Genomic DNA, 21,800 nt, shown 5'->3' with positions numbered 1-21,800 from the left:
TTATAGCAAATATTTTTTGGTTATATAAATCAATTTTTAGATACATAAAATATTTTTTACATTTTGTTTTTATTTTCTGTAATTATAAAAATAGACTAAACAATTTTTTTCTAATCATTATGTTATTAGAATATTAGCATTACCGAAATAATATGAACTTGGAAGAGTTTTGGCTGATATATTGTTAAAATCACTTGACCCTTCTTGTTCGGTGTTTGAGCACATACTAAACAAGATGTTGATAAAGCAGGGATGTTCCATTGAATACTAGGACTGCTCTTTTTATTAGAGAAAATAATGTCATTGAAAAATCAACTCTGCTCCCTCGACAAATAGTTAGAAATAAGTTGCGTTAGTCAACGCTTTTTGAAATCGTTGGTTCTTATTAATTATATAACCGATTATATTCAAGTTTATTAAACATGTCAATTTAAAATACTATAACCTAAATATGCATATAATATATGAATATCACTCAATTTGAAACTAAAAGGCCTTTGAACTGGGAAAATATATTTTTTATACTACTTAAGTATTCATTATGAATGAGTATTACTAAAATAAATTCACACGAGAGCGAGTAGGAGTGTGTTAAAGCTTTTGTACAACTATAATTATCTGAAATAAATCATGCAACAATTGTATATGATACAAATAGACAAGTCGAAATAAAAAAAGCGCAGCGTAGGGCGCCCTCCAGCCAGGTGGACCGACGACCTTAAGAAGGTAGCGGGCACCAACTGGATGCGGAAGGCGGAGGACAGGGAGCTTTGGCGCACCTTGGGAGAGGCCTATGTTCAGCAGTGGACAACGATTGGCTGTTGATTGATTGATTGATTTGATTGAAATAAAAAAAAATACATATTTGACGATGAACATATATTAAGCAGTGCCAGTCTGATAGAATACATTTCGTATTACTCACTCGTTATATTATGTTGAAAAACTTACAGCGATATGCTATTTTGATGCGTATATGCTTTAAATGTCGCATATCTTTACGGTATTGTTACGTTTGTTCTTTTAGAATAGTCCTACAGAACAATTTAAGTAAACGATATATATACTATATTTATTTATCAGGGTAATTCTAACTTTTTTTTTAATGTAGGCATTTTAACAAATATATCTTAGAAATGAATAATTGTCTGCAAATGACCCACTGGTGACTAAGACCTTTTGATGAGAAGGAGTTCATTCTATCATCCTTCTATAGAATAGGTCGGTGGTCCAGTTTTTCATCCGACACACGATATTTCCTCATGATGTTCCCAAAGGGTTCCCGGGAGAATATCCCCTAGCCCTAGCGAAGTTTTGACGCATCTCAGAGATTCATATGTTCAGCAGTGGTTTGCGATAGGATAAAGATTGACAGATTGATTGAAATAAAGATGTTTATTTAGTTAATAGAACCAGTATATTATTGTCCTGTAAATAACATTTACAGTTATGAAATTATTTTTAATTAATGTAGTTCCTTAGTGGCATAGTTATACCATTTTATTTGTTAAATATGTTTTTCCGAATTCTAATAAAGTCTGCGTTGAAAGATAGAAACGTACGATTAACTCGTACTATTCTATTTCACGGTTTGCATTCAATATTTAACTTTGAGTAGAAACCGAATTGAACTCGAGTTGTATAACAAATAGTAAATGTGCACGCTACAATAGATTCTATTGTGTGGGAGTTGAAATTGGAATCGCATGATATAGATTTAGTTCTGTAGTGTTAACTGTTTGCAAAACTTTCTATTAATATTTGATCAGATTTTTTGTATGTACGATTATAAAAGATAAAGTATTTGACTTCCTGACTCCGGACTAATAAATGTTTGACAGAACAACCCGCATAACAGTAATACTTAGTATTGTTGTAATCCAGTTTGAAAGGTGAGGAGAGTGTCACTAGGGTCATAACACTTTAGTTTCCAAGATTGGTGGGGCATGATGTAAGGAATGTTTAGTATTATTTACTGCGCTAACGTCTATGGGGATGATGAGCACTTGCCATTAAGTGGAATGGCAATAAAAAAATGCCTTTAATCATCTCAGGTAAAGTCAGTATTTTTTATAATATTTATAATTACGACGATAGATTCAATTACGATGAATGTTCAAGTAAGTTATAATAAGAAATTGCTATTTTTTATTTTGTAGTTATAGTTGGTGAAGCAAAAAATGTATTTGGGATTATTTATTTTGCTCATTTCCTGGGTATGTTTGACTTATGTACTTGACTGATGTTTTTAATTAACGTATAAAAATAACATGATCTATCATTACTTATGTTTTATAGATCAATGTGACTTTAGCAGAAGATTTATCAAAAAATGAATTGAAATATCTCCTTGAAGCATTAAGAGTAAGGGTTTAATCATTATTAATATTTCGTATAGAATAATTAAATAATTCACTAGGAGGTAGGGCTTTATCCAAGCCCGTCTGGGTAAGTACCACCCACTCATCTGATATTACTATCGCTTTACAGTGATACTTATTGTGTTCCGGTTTGAAAAGTGATTAACCCACACTTAACTTCAGTCGCAAAGGCATAACATCTTAGTTCCTTAGATTGGTAGCGCATTGGCGACGTAAGAAATAGTTAATATTTCTTACATCATGATTATTTATGGGCGGTGGTGACCACATACCTCGTGGAAGGCCATTTGCTTCTCCATCTACCTGTATGTATATCATAAAAAATAACTTCTAATTTCATGTTATGAATTTTAATAAATCTTTAAAAATATTTATACTATCACTGTTTGAGGTTGGAATAACATTATATTTGATACACTGAAACCATACAAACGTTTATGTATTGAATGAAATGTCTGACTCCCAGTCATATTAAATCCTTTGCAGATATAAATCTTATTATTATGCTTCTTTTAAACATTAGCATGTTTAACGAGAAATTCTTAAACCGACTATATCAGCTTCAATGTTAGATGTAGGAATTATTAACTATTCCTTTGACAAATTATATGCTTTTAGAATAACCAGAATCGTAGCCGTAGTAGATAAAGCCTGTGAAGCGGTTAAACGACGAGCTAAGAATTTATTATCCTCTAAATTTCATTTCATATGTCACGTAGTTATAATTTGGTATATATGTATGTACAATGTACGTGGATGAGTAAATTGTATTCTACGCTTCCTAAGGTTGCCTGGTAGAAAATGCAATATATTGTGCAAAATAAATAAGCTATAATTCCCATTAGCTTATAGTCTGTATACTATAGTATAAAGTGGTTATAATTAATCCCTACTCGGCGGTTAAGGTACATCATGATGGAAACTAAGTCCTTAAGCTAAACAGGAGACTTAGTTTATTAAATGTCTTTCAATACATAAACATTGAAATTATTATTTTTTTCCTGAATAATTCACATTGGCCCATTAAAAAGATCTTACAGTGAATTGCTCATAAAATATGTATTCTAAAAGTAATTTATGTTTATTACACAAACATAAGCAAATACACTCAAGTAGAAAGAATGTATTTCAATTTTAACTTCAAGCTTTATTTTTTAAAAAAAAAACTATGATGTCTTCCCAACCAAATGGTCAGACTACCGACCAAAAGGTTAGAGCCATTGCACAGGACATATTATAGTGCACAAATGTGTGGGCAAACATAAATGCATTGTACTCCGTCGCTCTCATAATCCGATGGACGGCAATAACACACGAAAATACAACACGACCAAAAAGAGTCAGGTGTAGGACCAACTTTTCGTGTTTTTCGAGGCACGGGAATGAACGAGGCACTTCCAACTTCTATACTCCAGGCTGCTACTGCAAATTTTCGATAGAAAAACCTTATAATTTTTATTGGCTCGACCTGGGATTTCAACCCAGGACCACGGAAACTGCGGTCTTATATCTAACCATTAGACAAAAGAGGCAGTCAAAAAAAACTTTAGCAGATTCCACAATAGGACACTTTGATACAGTATATAATGATTTCAACTTGGTCAAAGTTATTCCATAAATCAGTGCTACGTTTCTTATAAGCCTTGACTAATTATAGACAAACTCATGTCACTGAAAGGGTAACTCACAAAGTGAATATCCATGTATAGTGTATTCTAAATCCTTTCGTTGGGATGAATTGTTTGAAACTAGAAAATTCGTTAACTGACTTAGAAATTGGAAACCGCGCGAGTGAGCACAATGATATATTTAAAAGCTGAAACTAATGTTTGTGTTTGTAATAAACTTTGTGGTTATTTGGTTAAATCGGTAATTTTATTTATTACATTTATAGTACAGGTAGGCGAACGAGCATATGGGCCACCTGATGGTAAGGAATCGCCAACGCCCCTAAACATTGGCTTTATAAGGAATGTTAACATTGCTTACATCGCCAATGCGCCAGCACCCTTGGGAAGCAAGATGCCTGTAATTACACTGGCTCACCCACCCTGCAAACCAGAACACAACATTACCGAGTACTGCTGTTTTGCTTTAGAATATCTGATAAGTGGGTGGTACCTACCCAGACGAGCTTGCACCCAAGCCCTACCTCCAGTAAAGGAATATATCGATATCGTAGTATCTTGCATTCCTTGAGGCACTCATAACTTTTGTTTGATTATTATAGAATACCTTACGTATAAGCAACAACCGTCCCTTTAATACTTGTATTCAATGTTTCACAACAAAAAGACACTAACTTCACTTCTATGAGACTATAAATTTATATAAGTAAGCTTTACAAATGTCACTGTGAACACCACTATATGTCTTATAAAATACACAGTGAATAAACTTGTCTCACTGCTGGCTTAAGGCTTTTCTTTTTAGAAAGTTTATAGTTTATTCCATCACGCTGGACCAATGTAAGTTGAGTTCACACATGTGACAGATTTTCATACGACACATGCAGGTTTCTGTATAACGTTCTCCTTTAAATTAATCAAATCAAATGGAAACATTACACTTACATATTGATAGACAAATTAGAAAGTACTACCGGTTCGGTGAGCCGAGATGGCCCAATAGTAAGAACGCGTGAATCTTAACCGATGATCGTGGGTTCAAACCCGGGCAAGCACTACTAAATTTTTATGTGCTTAATTTGTGTTTATAATTCATCTCGTGCTTTACGGCGAAGGAAAATCTTCATCATCGTGAGGAAACCTACGTGTGTCTAATTTCACTGAAATTCTGCCACATGTGTATTCCACCAACCAACACTGGAATAAGCTCCAAACCTTCTCCTCAAAAATAAAAAACAAAAGGGAGAGGAGGCCTTTAGCCCAGGCTGTTACGGTACGGTACCGGTTCGGCAAAGAAACACCCAGCTTTGTGAAGAAACGGCGAAAGAAACAGTTGTTCTTTCATATAATGATTCGCTAAATACATCCGTGTAAAAAAAATAGCCAGGAGTCGATCTTTTATTCCCAAGATGTGCTAACATCCATAAAATCATTATTTGTATTCTATAAATAACTTTTTGCAAACAAGCGTTTATAAAAACAATTCATATAATTAAAACTAATAAATGCTTGCTTCAATCTATAACTGCGATTTTTGCCTTTGTCAACGTCAACGTAGTAAATAATACTACAAAAAAATTTTGATGATACATTATTATATAACTAAAAATACAAAATTGTAAGTATAAGTATCAAGAAATACACAAACATAACTTTAATAAAAGTCATTAGTTAAGCAGTGGTTAGAACGCGGAAATCTTAACCGATGATCATGGGTTCAAGCCCGGGCAAGCACCACTGATTTTCATGTGCTAAATTTGTGTTAATCTCCCATCTCACGCTTGACGGTGAAATAAAACATCGTGAGGAAACCTATGTATAGTATGTTTCTAATTTGACTGACATTCTGCCACATGTGTTTTCACCAACCCGCATTTGAGCAACGTGGTAGAATAAGCTCCAAACCTTCTTCTCAAAAAATAGAGGAGGCCTTAGATAAGCAATGGGACATTCACAGGTTGTTACTGTGGTTAAGTAAATGGTTAAATAAATAACCAATGTTTGGGAGGACTGACACATATTCCAGCATAGATTCCAAATAAAGCCAGAACATTAAATTTGAATTTTGATCATGGATCGTTATCGACTATTCTCATTTCAAAATATATTCGTTACATTCAACTTATTATGTATACTTTCAGAGACATAACAGGCGTATTGATAATGATCAATCAGATATACCCCAGTCTATAGAAGATCTTCCACGAGCCGAGCCCTTAAAACCAGGGCATACGTTATTGCAACCAAATTTAGATATGCTGAAATCAGCTGCGAAGTACCCACAAAGAGACGTTAGTGGAACTGCTGTTTACGGGAATTTGAAAAATCTTGGAATAACGTAAGAATTTTTTTTATAATGTTTACTCAATGTTATTTATAATGCCGGTTTTTTAAAATCATGATTTGATCAAAAATATTTATAAATAACAGTATTAGTTAGGATGTAATTTTGTATCGCAAAAATTACTTTAGAAGTTAGACAAGAAATAATGAATTCATTTTACACTGTTTTGTTCTACAAATCTACACGATACAAATTACACACGTCCGAACTACGTGAGGCACGCGCTGGACCTCTGAGCTCTGTCAAAAAACCGACAGAGGCCGACATGTGCGAGTCGAGGCACACTTTGAGTTGAAGCACGTTTGCTTTGCGTGCCTCGATCCTTAGCGGCCTCTGATTCGGATGTAGCTTAATAATTTTTTTAACAATCTGGTAAAACAACTTAGGAATTAAACAATGATTTTCATTGGAAATAATATAAATTATACTATAACTTTTAAAAATATTGGAGAAACAATAGTAGCCTGACGTTTATCTTAATTAGTCGTTGCTAGACTATTGATAGTTTATAAGATAGTTTATAAGTAAGTTTTTATAAGCGTCGATAAAGGAAGCTTGGTGATTGTCTCCCCGCTATTAGCACAAGGCAATGTTTATATCAAAAGAAAAAGCCGTCGCCAGACGCAAAACTGTTGGAAGCATCAAATTCATGCTTATTAAAAATATTTTTTTATAATTAACGAAAACAAATGGAGTAAAATAAATAAAAATATGTTTAAAAATTTAATATTTTCATTACTATTAAAATATACAGCAACGATGTATATAGTACACGCGCTATACAGATAAAAGGGAGTACTGAGTGGCGGTGGAAAAAAGTATATTATATACTTAAAAAAAATATTTCTTAGATTTGGAAAAACTAACGAACGCGTGTCGTATACTGGCTTTCGAAAGTCCAACGATTTACTGGTAAGTGCGATGTGCCTTCAAGTGATATTTTATTATCATTATCTGTTATTCCGGTTTCACCGGAAGTTATTGCGAAATCCTCGACTGTTTTGGGGAGACTACGATCCTGATCACCATGAAGTGAGACGTCGAAACAACTCATTATAATAATTACAATTAAAGCATATTATGCTTAAATATACATTTTATTTAATAGTAAAATATATACGCCCTGATTTCGCTCTTTCTGTCATTATTGATTTGCCATTCGAAAGAAGACACAGTATTGTTTAACTAATACATGTCAATGTAATACGTTGCACAAGAAAGCGTGCCAGATTTGGTTCAAATTATGTCGTCGTCAAATAGTTTTATAGTTTTGTATACTTTTTTATTAATTCATTGTAAACAAAACGGAACCAGATATAATTAGTATTTACATTTCATCATCGATCTACATCGATATTTATATAAAAAAATATCGACTTAAAAGTCGTTGTTTTTTTTCCAGTGGCTTATGATAATTATGTTAGTGAGTGAGTGTAATAAGTGGTATTACAACATTCTGCCACTAATGAAATATTTTCTTATTATTTAATTTATGTCTCTATAAGTCACTTTCAATATACATCTGACCTTATACTATACTATTATTTGTAGGTAGCATTGTTACGAGCAATACTAAAAATCCAGCAAAAATACGATAAAAGGTTTGTCATATAAGATTTTTTTTTATTTACTAAGTACTACATTTTGATCGCATTATCGCAGCAATAGATATTTCTGGAATAAATGGCAGTCTTCACTCTTCAGCAATTTGTATGAATATCATTGTTGCTTGTTAAACAATAAAAAAAAACACAATTTCACATTCATAATATGATTATATTTCGTACGCTTCATTCTTTAATATAAATATACACTGTAGTCCTTTTATTGTGTTGGCAACTTCGCACGGTTTTTAGGGATAAAAGTGACTAATTTGACTTTTTCCCCTTCCATCAACATAGCATGGTATTCTTGAGCTTGTCATTCTTTAGAGATAATTATAAATTCACTCAAAATTTTCTTCTTGAGATTTGGGTTGGGCGGGTGTTGATATATCTCGAATGAAGCGTACTCATATAATATCGATCGAACCTCACCTTGTAAGTTCGTTTGCTCATATAATATACACTAATAATGATTTCCTCGACGTTCCGATTTAAGTCCAGTCATAATCCTCTGAAATTATATGATAATCGTGTAAGCAATATTTAATCTATGTATTTTAATTACCTTAGAAATATTCAAAATGGCCGCCCTTCGCGTCGAAAGATATCTAAACTATTTTTTCCCCTTCGCAAATCAACATCTATCTTGTAATTGCAGTGGGACTTGCGATGGTTACTTCTTTCTACTTTGCTTTATGAAAGCACCTTCGTCCCACCATTGATCTGGCGGAGCTTAAAGAGCGGTCCAAAAATGCCCACGAGGCGAGGGGGGATTCCATTTTAGAAGGAAATGTTTGTCTCATCTATAATTGTTTTTTTAGGAGTTCGTCTGTGGTAAGTTGTTAAAAAACCATTTATTATTTAATAAGCTTACAGTTGTGATTGTGTGTGTAAATGATCCTAACATTATATTTAACTTTTAAATAATAAATAATAATATTAATGAGACACGTGAGATCGACCAGCGGTAAGAACGCGTGAATCTTAACCGATGACCGTGGGTTCAAACCCTGGCAAGCATCACTGAATTTTCATGTGCTTAATTTGTGATTATCATTCATCTCGTGCTTTACGGCGAAAGAAAACATCGTGAGGAAACCTGCATGTGTCTAATTTCACTCAAATTCTGCCACATGTGTATTCTACCAACCCGCATTGGAGCAGCGTGGTGGAATAAGCTCCAAAACCTTCTCCTCAAAAAGAGGAGAGGATGCCTTTAGCCCAGGAGTGGGGCATTCACAGGCTGTTACGGAAAGAGACACGACACAATATTTTTTATTGCAAAATTAAAGTTGACATTCGAAGTTTAGGGTTTTATATTTCCAGTTGGTTATAGAAATCGATCCAACAAAATTTAAGCGAGAAGACAAACTTCGGTGAGTTTATTAAGGCATATTTCCTTTCAATTCATTTTGCTAACTTATTATGATAAGAAATTTGCTTAATATGTTTTTTTAAACAGAATATTAGGTGATGAAGTGGTAAGTTGAAAATACTATACATATTATACACATTCGAAAAGTAACAACGTGTTTATTGTAAATCTATAAAATATATACAACATGATTTTAGTTTTAGTGAGGCATTTTTGTAAATTAGATTTAGATGTTAAGCTGATAAGTGAAAATTATATAAAAAGTCCAAGCGACTGGAAATTGTAGTAAATGGCTTATGTGGGTTGTAAACTATTTTATTGTGTACATTATATGTTTTTGTCTTAAAGTGTGTTTACAAAGCTGTGATGGACAAGTGGGTAGAACGCGTAAATCTTAACCGATGACTGTGGGTTCAAGGCCAGGCAAACACCACTCAAAATTCATGTGCTTAATTGGTGCTTATTCATTTCTTACCTAATGGTGATGGAAAATATCGTGAAGAAACCTATATGTGTCAGATGTAAATCTGCAACATGTGTATCCACAGAGAGAGAGAGATTGGAATAATAAATGTTGTCATTGGAGTAATAAATGTTGGAATAAGTTTCAAAACTTCTCCTCAAAGGAAGATGCTTTAGCATAGCAGTGGATACTTACAGGCTCTTACTATATCTAACTACATATACTTTCAGTAGACCGTTCTTGCATGCTAAAGCAAAAATTATCGTTATGTGAAAAATTTAGTTTAAGATTCTTGTAATTCTCATATAGCCTTATCATTCTTCTACCACAAGATTGATTTGCCTCAATAGTACTTATACTGACACTTATTACTTACTTCCCAGTGTAATTATGTGAAAACAAATATTTTTTAACATGTTATTTTTTCATATTTTACTACAAATACCTAATCAATGAAAGTGCTTTGATCATAACATTATTTATTTTTTACAGGTATCGGAGATCGACAATAATGGCAGTGAAATATTAGATGAGTAAGTATTGTACGAACTGTATCTAGCTACAAGACCAACTAGGCAGCATTAGGGACCAACCAACATATGCGGTCGGTGACCCGAGGTCGTAGTTTCAAAGAGGTCGGGCTGATAAAAATTGGGTTTTTTATCGAAGATTTTTACTATCAGCCCGTAGTAAGTTGGAAGTGTACCCGTGCCTTGGAAAGCTCATAAAGCCGTTGTTTCTGCGTCTGATCTCTCTGTTTATGTCGGATTACCGTTCCATCGTGAGGGAATAGAGAGTGCACCTGTTCAGTTCGGCCGAAATCAGTGAGGAGTACATCATTATCACGCAATATATTTATTTGTTCCAGCTTCGATTCTGGTACAATTGACGTGAGTAATTTATATGTAATTTATAGCTATATAATCTTTTAGTCACGCTTTATAATTTTGCTTACTACATCATTAGCAAAGACAAAGTATGTACATTATATCATTCGTATATCACTGTATACGGTTCATATTTGGATGTAGCAAATATTGATTCATTCAAAATAATCTTTTCTTAATGTACTACTAATAATTTGGTTACAAAGTAAGCGGTATTTTACAAGGTATTTTCCGAAATATGAAAATAACGTAAAGGCGTTTTAATATAATATTTAAAAAAAAATGAGACGTCGAAACTTAAACTTTTGTTAAATATGCATTAGGAATATAGAAGGTTTATTAATTAAACAATTGTATTAATTGGTACAAGTTATTTTTATTTTCATTCTTTACACATAAACTAAATGATCAAGCCTTTTCAAAGTATTTAAGCATAAAATAATAATAAAATAAACTTAGTATAAATTAACGTTCTCACTTATTAACCTCAAGTAACCCATTATGTCTAATACTGAGCCTTAACAATATATATTTAAATTAAATATTAATAAATGTATAGTAAGCTTGTAATTCCTTTCTTCCATTACGTAATAATCAATTTACGTAGTAACTTTATATAAATAATGAAATATCACCAAAGTAAACATATTAATAAATACTTAAATTGTTTAATATTACTCGAACGAGCTACCGCAACTGCAACTCTTTTTATTTTCCACGTGCAGAATAGGATATCGTGCCTGCTAGCGTCGGTCTTTCCCAATCCTCGTCCTTCCAAGATCCCTCCAAGAAAGTCCTCCTTTTTTCATCAAGCGTCCTGTCATTCCTCTTTTTTCTTTTTTTTTCTTTTTCACTGAATGGCCAGTGACATTCTTAGTTGCAGTTATAATACTTTACCTTAACTTTAAGTTATAATTATATAATCTTTTTTTTTACTTTCTTGAAGTAAACAAAGTACGTTCATAATTCAAAAATTCTTAACGAACATTTATTAAGTAGAGCATCAAGAATTTGATCTTCGAAACTTCCGATTCCTAAGCTTCTTAGAATATGGAAGATGTTATACCGAGTTAATAATAATGTTCATCAAATTTTATAAGCAATTACGTATTTCTCGGTTGTGTACACATATAAATATGTTATAGTTACGTTAAAAGACTTTCACAAATAACCGTATAATAAATTATAACAAATTATACGGTTATTAGTAAAACTCTTTCAACGTTATTAGCAGTAGTAAGTAATCTAAATTTGAAAGCAGCTGCATAGCGCTAATACTTATTTAATATATATACTGAAACCTTATCCGAAACGCGCTGCATCTGCATTTTGGTATATGTTTTATATTTATTTATTTAGTAACTCTAACCTAACCCTTTCCTCATTTATTAGTATAGTAGTCATTACTAAAATAGGTATCATCTTGTATTAAATTAATTGAAGAGTATTTTATTTGACTAATTGCAGTAATAATTTTTAAATATCTCTTAGTATATTCTGTATCCTAAATTAAATGACTGCCTCGTTGGTCTAGTGTCTTGATATAAGGCCACAGACCGGGAGGTTCTGGGTTCAATTCCCAGTCGGGTCAATAAAAAGTTATTGGGTTTTTCTATCAGAAAATTCTCAGTAGCAGCCAGGAGTCTGAATGTTGGAAGTGTGTACAGAGGCACGGAAGGTGCCTCGGAAAGCATGTAAGGTTGTTGGTCCTGTGCCTGAACTCTTTCCGGTCGTGTCGGATTGCCGTCCCATCGGATTATGAGAGTTAGGGAATAAAGAGTGCACCTGTGTTTGCGCACACACTTGTGCACTATAATATATCCTACGCAGTTGGCTAATCTCTGTTGAGATTGGCCGCGATGGCTGAAATCGGTCTGGAGGATATTATTATTATCCTAAATTAATTAAGTTGATTTTAAAGAAATGTTAAATTGTTTTGGATATATTATGTATGAGAGTTGAAATAATTATAGTAAGTAATCATTTGAATATAATCCGAATTTGTACACAATTTTAATACATATATATATATATATATATATGTATATATATCTATACATATTCGGTTAATAATAGAGAAGTTTCGTTAAGCTAGCTTGCTTATTTTATTATTCATCCGATTTAGTTGAAAGTCAATCAATCAAAAAATAAGAGTGTGCTGGTTAACCATACCGTAACAGCCTGTGAATGTCCCACTGCTGGGCTAAAGGCCTCCTCTTCTTTTTTTTTAAGGAGATGGGTTGAAGCTTATTCCACCACGCTGCTCCAATGCGGGTTGGTAGAATACACATGTGGCAGAATTTCAAGGAAATTAGGCACATGCAGGTTTCCTCACGATGTTTTCCTTCACCGTAAAGTACGAGACGAATTATAATCACAAATTAAGCACATTAAAATTTAGTGGTGCTTGCCCGGGTTTGAACCCACGATCATCAGTTAAGATTCACGCGTTCTTACCACAGGGCCATCTCGGCTTTTTTTGTGTGTGTGTATTGTGTGTGTGCTGGTTAATAGAGGACAACTACTCAGACAGAAACTCAATCAGATAATTCTGTTTTTATGTAAATTATATCACATATCATCACTAGTATACAATAAATTAAGCTTCGGAATTACAGGCAAGGAGGAGAAGTCACAGGAAAAAGAAAAAAAGCAAATTCAGAGATCGTAGCAGTGATGAGTCTTCGAGTGCCGATAGCGTTTCATCATCAAGATCTTCAGACTTCGAAAGGAATCCAGGCAATCTATATACAGTCCACAAGGATAAATACAAACAAAACTGGCTTTGGAATCATTTTGTAAGTATATAACGAATATTTTATTTTATTAAATTTGTACCTTAACAGAGTATCTTTAAATAAATTAGTATGAATTTATTTCGGTAATACAGAAGGTACTATGTATATAATGCTGGTAGAGAATGCATTAGTCAACCGTTAATTTTTGTGCATTTTCACTGTGTTGTTGAGAAACTATTGTACTTGAGCGACCGAGCTTCACACGGTTCTAATAATGTTTAAAAAAACATTGTTTTTAAGCTAATTATTAATATTTAAAGCAACGATTCGAAGGACTGTCTTTTTTAAATATTAAAATAACAGAACATTAATAAATAACCGAAGAGTAAAAATCAGTAGAAAAACGCTTATATCTAGATTTGTACTTTCCGCGCTTCGCTGCTTTCTGAATTACTAGGTCCAATTAAATACAGGAATTGCTAATTTAATAAGATAAATAAATTCGAATCAGCTTAGGCGAGCATTTTTTACATATAACAAATATTAGCTCATAATTGTTTTACTTTAACATTATTTCCTTATATTTCGTCCAACTTTATATTTTTATAGATGGACGGCGATCATATGAACGTGAATCCTTACGCGCCGCAATTCAGCAATGCTGGTCCTTCAGGAGCTGCGTTGTTCTTTGGTAGAAAATGGTGGTACTATAATCAGGTTAGTAGAGTTCTTCTATTGTTCAATAATAACAATGATAAAAGTAAGTTGAACAATCAATAAATTTCCTTTTATATATCACAGGTTTAATATTACAATTAACTGAGAAGACAAAAATTTGCCATCTCAGTTTCAAAATATATCACTTATCAATTTTGAAGCAATCTTTTTTTTTGACATGTGTCTTCGATAGTTGAGCGCAAAATATTCTGCCAATGCTACATATTAAAGATATGACATAAATCAATTTGAAATTTTAAGAGTTTGATAATGATAAATAGAATGTAAAAAAAGAATGTAAAACTACAATAGATATCTAGAACAACATAATAATTAAATGAATCGAAGTAATCTTATCTTAAAACAGTCGCTGACTGTGATTGTATCAGTCAATATATATATAAATAAAAATATTTACATCATAAACCGATATTTATTGATATATCATTTCAAAACGATGAGACAAACATTATTTTATTTTTGACTAATATGACGTAATACTATTCTAAAGCTAGACTTTTTTTTACAAAATAAGTAACATTTGAGTAAAAAGTTTCTAACGCAAGAACATTACAGAACGTGTAATTTATTTTATTGTTATTTATTATTAATTTTATAAATATTAAATGTAACTATGGAGATGGCCCAGAGGTTTGACTACGAATCTTAATCGTATCATACTTTATATAAATTAGTTAAGAACAATTGATATTTTCTAAATGTTTTTTGTATCAAATTAACTCAATATAGTATTGTTTGTTGCAAGTATTAACTAAAAATTTATTTCAAGTAATACCTTAGTAACAATATTGTTTATTTATTTAAATTTAATTCTGCAATGCAAACGATGCGTTTAGATGAGTGTCAAATCATTGCTCTGAGCAACTATCCTCCGGCTAAGAATTATATATATACCCATAGCTTGAGTTTTCAAGGATTATATTTAAAGCTAGATACTCGCCGCGACTTTACAAGTGTTTTATCATAAATAATGTCCTCCTGACCGATATCGGCCACGGTGACTATTCTCAAGGGATTAATCAAGTGCACAGAACATATGTACAAGCTGAGATGGCCTAGTGGTTAGAACGCGTGAATTTTAACCGATGATCGTGGGTTCAAACCGGGCAAGCACTACTGAATTTTCATGTGTTTAATTTGTGTTTATAATTGATCTCGTGCTTGACGGTGAAGGATAACGTCGTGAGGAATCCTGCATGTGTATGATTTCATTGAAATTATGCTACATGTGTATTCTACCAACCCGCACTGGAGCAGCGTGGTGAAATAAGCTCCAAACCTTCTTTCTTCTCAAAAGGGAGAGGAGGCTTTAGCCCAGCAATGGGACATTAACAGGCTGTTACTGTACTATTACAGAACATTTTATAGTGCACATGTATGTGCGCAAACACACGTGTACTCTATTCCCTCACTCCCATAACCCGATGGGAAAGTGTTCAGGCACCAGACCAACGGCTTTACGTGCAAACGTAAAAATAGATATCATTATGTAAAAAAAATAATTAAATTGTATTCAGAATATACATTATGTATTTAAAATATTAATTAAAACTATATGCCCTTGTTTGGCTTTTATCATTTAACTAATAAAGAATAAAAATAGAATAACCTACCTTATTGAGAATATGCTATTATTAAAAGTCAAATTAAAATTTTTAATATTAAAATTTATTATTTTTCAGGACGACTACAAGCCATTAAAGTAAATAAAAATGAAAATAATATATTTGATTCGTTTCATTATCCTTTGTTCTTCTACAAGTTTCAATAAGTAATACTAATAAGATTTTTCATCAAAAATCATTAAGATTAAAATTAGAATTACCACTTACAACGTGGGTTTTTAATATGACGGTTTTTTGTTTTTCCATATTAATTACTACAATGTTTTATTAATATTAGTAATTAAAGCATGCTAAAAATGTTTTGGTGAGACACCGGTTCTGATAATATTTGAACAATAACATCACTATCAAGGCATTAAGCATCTCAAAGATTGAAGAAAGAAAAGTCTTTATTTATTATTCTAGAGATTACTGGTGGTAGAGCTTTGTGAAAGCTCGTCTGGGTAGGTACCACCCACTCATCAGATATTCTACCGCAAAACAGCTATACTTAGTATTGTTGTGTTTCGGTTTTAAGGGTGAGTGAGCCAGTGTAATTACAGGCACAAAGGACATAACATCTTAGTTCCCAAGGTTGGTGGTGCTTTGGTGATGTAAGCGATGGTTAACATTTCTTACAATGCCAATGTTTATGGGCGTTGGTGACCACTTACCATCAGGTGGCCCATATGATCGTCCGCCTTCTTATTCTATAAAAAAAAAGTCTACAGTTGTTAAGACCATCCAAATTTATACCATCAACGTTCTCATTAATCTGAAAATGAACGTGATTATGGTAAAAGACCCGATACTTGGACTTCGGGTTTATAAACATATAACATCTCCCTCTTAATAGCTAATTCAATATTCTAAAATGATGGTAGTTTTACATTCAATCATATCATGACGATTCAAGAAAACTTATCAGAGCTTATTTAAAAAAATAACATTTTTTGTCTTGATTAAATTTATTTGTACCCTGATCTATAACAAATTGAATTCAGTAGATATAGAGCTGTAAAACTATTTTCATAATAAAATTTGTAGGATAGTTTGATTATAAGTTAAAATTCATTCGTAATATTTCGACAAAGGCAAACAGCAAGTCGTAAAATAGAAAAGAATAGAATATGCCTTATTGTACACCGAAATAGTTACAGAACCATAGTTTTAAACACAAACATAAAAAAAACGAAAACTATTAATGTACAAAATGCGGTCTAATCGTAATTGCGGATCAAATTCAAAATCCGATTTCCCAATAGAATAGCTATTTGAATAGCCGTGGGATATAATATGCTATATTATTTCATTGATAAAAAGGCAACGGCTAATCATATTACAATAAACGCGCATAAAAATCAAAAGTACTCCTTTTTTATATATATATATATTCTAGTGCTGAGTGGCAATACTTAGTATTTTTGTGTTCAGGTTGATAGTATGAGTGAGCCAGTGAAACTTCAGGTACAAGGGACATGACATCTTAGTTTCCAAGGTTGGTGACACATTGGCGATTTAAAGAATGGTTAATGTCTTTGCACGGTGGTGATCAGGTGTTCAATTTACCCGTCCGCCGCACACTTGGTGAATCATAAATATTATACACGGTAAACTCAGAATTGATTAGCAGGATTTGAACCCGTAATATTTGATTTAATGTGTTGTTATTCCTAGGCCATCTCGTTATATAAATATCACTCAACTTTTCTATTCAAAGTTTTAATTACACAAAGGTTTTTTTATGATGCTTAGTTAATGAATAATCTGTCTAGTGTTTACGCCGTTAATAAAGTGCGACAACCTTAGTAAGCTTCTTCGAGCACTAATTAAAAGTAAAACCAGTAAAATGGTTTTATCATTCACTCTTTTATATATAATAAAGTATTTGATGGTTTTAGTAAGTTTTTTAATAAACAATTTTTAACGATGCTTAGTACATGAATAATCTATCTATTTTTTACTCCGTAAATAAAGTGCGACAACCTTAATAACCTTCTTAGAGCGTTAATTAAAAGTAGGACATTGACACATCCTTTAACTTTTAATTTCACCAAAAATATTAATTACGCTATATAAATGGAACGCAAAATTAAAGGTCACATAGATTTATGTCTAAAGTCGGAACTTTTGATCCATGTACCAATTGAACTGAATTATAAATTACCGCGTATAAATTTCAACCTTTAATTTCTTCGCCCACGGTTAATACAAAACTCAAATAATACTTTGAAAAACGAATAAAATTTTAGACAATTTGATCGTTAATCGATATTTTGTATATTTGGTGATACCAACAAGGTATTGTGTTACCATACTATACTACCACAAAATACCATGACAATATTCTCGAAAGCATTCTTGATAAAAAATAAATAAAATTGGTTTAAATTATAACCCACTATTTATTTCTTTACATTTCCTTTATAAAAGTATAAGATCATCAAAATATTTCTACAGTATTTCAAGAACCAGCATGACAGATGGATCTTTTTAAAAATAAAATTGAACTGACAACGATGCTTTGTGTAAGTGTTGAAGCACAAACGCTTTTCACGGAACATCTATTGCTTTGAAATCCATTTTCCTAGCGACTCTGAAAATAATCAATCTCAACAACGTTGAGTACAGGTACAGTAAAGGTCGTTTCAGAATCACTGAAATAAAGTTTTATTATAACAGTGTCTTATCTTAATACAACATTACTTACAATTCCCTTACTGATATGGAAACACAATTAAGAGGAATCAAATTGGTGCGAGAAAAGTATATATATATATATACTGCATGTAAAATACTGTGATTAGCTATAAGGCCACTGATCCCGAGGCCCTTGGCTCAAGCCCCAAAGTCCCTAGATGGTAGATAGTTAGATGGTCCGAACCATTAAAATTTATTGGGGTTTTTTAGTCAAAAAATTCTCAGTGCACACGTAAAGCATGGGTCCTCTCTTCGGTCGTGTTGGGTTTGCCATTCAATCGGATTATGAGAGTGCACCTGCAATAATTGTCACGCGACTATCGGCTAGGGTATCTTTAAATTGACTCTCGTTTTGAGTTTGGAACGATTACGACCAAGTCATCATCGTCACTGGATGTAAAAAAATTGGCAGAATTATACGGTTAGCACGGCCAGTCCTGCTAGAGAATAATTTTGTTGATGATTTAGTTTTCTATTTTCAAACAAGTATAAATAAAGAGATAATATATAAATCGATAAAGCAAGTAAAGCTATTGATGACGCATTTAAGCACTTTCTGATCATATCTATTTACCATCCTTTCGGACTATGAGGACGAGAAGAAAAAAAAATTATTTTAGGAGAGATTAACGTTTAAAAAGCAAAACATTTAAAGGCAAAATTTGAGTCAAATCGTTAGAAACGCTTCCGAGATATATAATATACATATATTAAATATACTTAGTGAAATTTTTAATATTATATGATTCTGATATAATACTCTTAACTCCACTAAAATAAAAAAGGATCAGTAAAAATCTCTAATTATAGGTCATAAATGTTATCTGACAGCGATAAAAAGCTAAAAGTTCTCTAAATTGAATTGGCGTTAGTGCCAACTTTACCTGAAATATTATTATATATTATTGATCGAATGAAATGCTTTTATCGTTCGTTCTTTTTTTTGGAATAAATTCTTTTATAGTTTTACTTATAAGCTATTTTTATTCGATTAAGTTTAATGGGATCTGTATGTAATAAGTGTTCATCGATTTTCTAAGCCTATTTAAAAAAAAAACTTATATAAATAAAAATAATGTTTGCATTTCGGTCCTCACGTTGTTAAATCATTCATCCGATTATTATGAAACTTTTGAGTTGTTCTACGAATGCCTGATATAATTTGGGAACCTTTAAGAAAAAGCGAATTCCTTCGTAAATAGTTGGCAATGAAACTGCAAGTTCTTTGTATTTTTTTTTTATGTTATAGGCAGGCGGACGAGCAAATGGGACACCTGATGGTAAGTGGTCACCACCGCTCATAGACATTGGCGATGTAAGAAATAATAACCATTCCTTCCATCGCCAATGCGCGACCAACCTTGGGAACTGAGATGCTATGTCCCTTGTGCCTGTAGTTACACTGGCTCACTCTACCTTCAAATCGAAACGCAATAATACTAAGTATTGCTGCTTAACGGCAAATTATCTGATGAGTGGGTTGTATCCACCCAGTCGGGCCTGTACAAAGCCCAATCTCAAGATAATAAGCAGATATCCACTTTCCATCAGATGAACCTCCTCCCTTTGCCACATTCGATAATAATAATTGAAAAAAAAAACAGCCACGAAGGTACTTGGCAAGAAATAATAAGAATTTTTTCTTTGTAATGTTTGTCCTTCAATATAACCGTTCTATTCTATCCCTGCGAAGCCGAGGCGATCAGATTTAATAAAATATTTAAAGGTTGACTGGTAGAGAATGCCTTTAGGCATTAAGTCCGCCTTTTGTTCCTACTACACAATGCCACCACATTCAAAAAAAGTTTTTAAATAAATAAATAATTTTTTTTTATAGTTTATTATAATTAATTTGTTTTCACTATCATAGTTTTTTATATTTTTTTCATTTCGTTTAATTTGACCGAAACTGAAACAAATCGACATTAATTTAAACATGGATTGATAAACTTTAATTTTAAAAATATGTTTACCAAGTTATCTTAGATATCGTTAATAAAAATATAATAAAACCAATGTTTCAGCAAATTAAGCGAGACGCAGATTTATTAAAATAAAAGATGAAAATGGCATTATAGATGTGGTATAGTAGATGTGGTATCATATACTCACATGTTATATAATTGACAATGCCAGATGCTGCCTAACCCCTTGATTAATGTACGTCAAAATGTTTATAATAAATGTATATGTTTAAAATATAAATAAATAAATAAAATAAATATAATAATAACGCTGTGGTTATAATTTTTTACGCAGTTATACTTTTATATAAGTCATACTATATAACAAAATGAACATTATATCTTCTGTAGGGCTAGAAAACTCGAAACTCACCGCAGAAAACCCTCGTGAAATGTCAGAAGCGATATTGACCATTATAATTATAATATTTCAAGAATACACGTATCAAAATAGTTTATAACCATAAGTCGGTTGTCAATATTTCACGGACGAGTAAAGAAGTCAGTTCTGAAAGAATAGCACAGCTGTTCCATTTTATATTTTTCGAAGAAACGCAAGCGTTACTTTGTACATACAATCTGATATATATTCATTATTATTAAATAAAATATTTATTTTTAAAAAAATTGTGTTTAGATTTAAATACTATTATTATTAAATAGCAACTTTTTCGGCTAAGTAGAATTTCTTTGGTTTAATAAAATTATATATTTTAACCATATATTTTTTATTACGTAACTTTATCTAAATAAATATGTATTTGTCTAAGAGATTTGATATTAAATAAAATGGCTACAATAGCAAAACTTGCAATCGGGTGCAATCAAATAAGGGTGTGTACAAGTGACGGGGTTAGAATGTTAAATGAGTGTCTGAGATGAAAATAAACAATACTTCTCTTTGTTTGGTTCAAAGATAATATTCTTACTTAGAACCGAATAAATTGTCATTTGATATGTAGCTATCAAATGCTTCTTTCCAGACATGATTGTGCTCAGTTAAAAATAGATCTTGTTTAAACAGAATGAAATTAAATAACTTTATTTACTACTCAATTTTATTTTTTGTTCTTATGTTTTTAAAATGTTAATATATTGAATCTTATATAAATTCTTTACATAAAGTTTGTGCTATTTACAATTTCAATAATTTTAGGTTTAAAGTCTTTTAACAAACCTTTAGTTGCTATACCTTAAATTTTAATATTGTAATATTAAAAAAAATTATATTATATAAGCATTAGATAGTAAGTACTGCAATATTTAGTATGGTTGTCTTCCAATTTGAGTGAGCCAGTGTAACTACTGTTATAAGGGACATAGCATTTTAGTTCCAAAGGAACTAAACGTTTCTTTTTTAAAAATTAATATATT

General features: G+C 31.9%; 1 protein-coding gene across 1 annotated transcript; it reads left to right on the top strand.

Annotated features, from left to right (window-relative positions):
- Positions 1 to 1,940: 1,940 nt before the first annotated feature.
- On the top strand, positions 1,941 to 15,884 carry LOC126773488 (uncharacterized). Its single transcript, XM_050494443.1, has 14 exons — positions 1,941 to 2,054; positions 2,160 to 2,216; positions 2,299 to 2,364; positions 6,151 to 6,347; positions 7,205 to 7,265; positions 7,905 to 7,954; positions 8,779 to 8,791; positions 9,284 to 9,333; positions 9,420 to 9,438; positions 10,288 to 10,328; positions 10,664 to 10,685; positions 13,301 to 13,480; positions 14,030 to 14,137; positions 15,841 to 15,884. The coding sequence occupies exons 2-14, from the start codon at positions 2,181 to 2,183 to the stop codon at positions 15,862 to 15,864; spliced, it is 867 nt and encodes a 288-aa protein (XP_050350400.1). The 5' UTR covers positions 1,941 to 2,054; positions 2,160 to 2,180; the 3' UTR covers positions 15,865 to 15,884.
- Positions 15,885 to 21,800: the final 5,916 nt, after the last annotated feature.

This window comes from Nymphalis io, chromosome 2 (genome assembly GCF_905147045.1).
Source record: "Nymphalis io chromosome 2, ilAglIoxx1.1, whole genome shotgun sequence".
NCBI classification, from domain to species: domain Eukaryota; kingdom Metazoa; phylum Arthropoda; class Insecta; order Lepidoptera; family Nymphalidae; genus Nymphalis; species Nymphalis io.
This window is presented reverse-complemented; position numbering and strand designations above follow the sequence as displayed.

What these genes read in the sequence shown, in the direction of transcription:
- LOC126773488 (XM_050494443.1), top strand. Translation starts at nt 2,181, where the DNA reads ATGTATTTGGGATTATTTATTTTGCTCATTTCCTGG. An exon ending in TTATTTTGCTCATTTCCTGG is followed by an intron (nt 2,217 to 2,298) that starts GTATGTTTGACT and finishes TATGTTTTATAG; the next exon opens with ATCAATGTGACTTTAGCAGA. An exon ending in GAAAGTCCAACGATTTACTG is followed by an intron (nt 7,266 to 7,904) that starts GTAAGTGCGATG and finishes TATTATTTGTAG; the next exon opens with GTAGCATTGTTACGAGCAAT.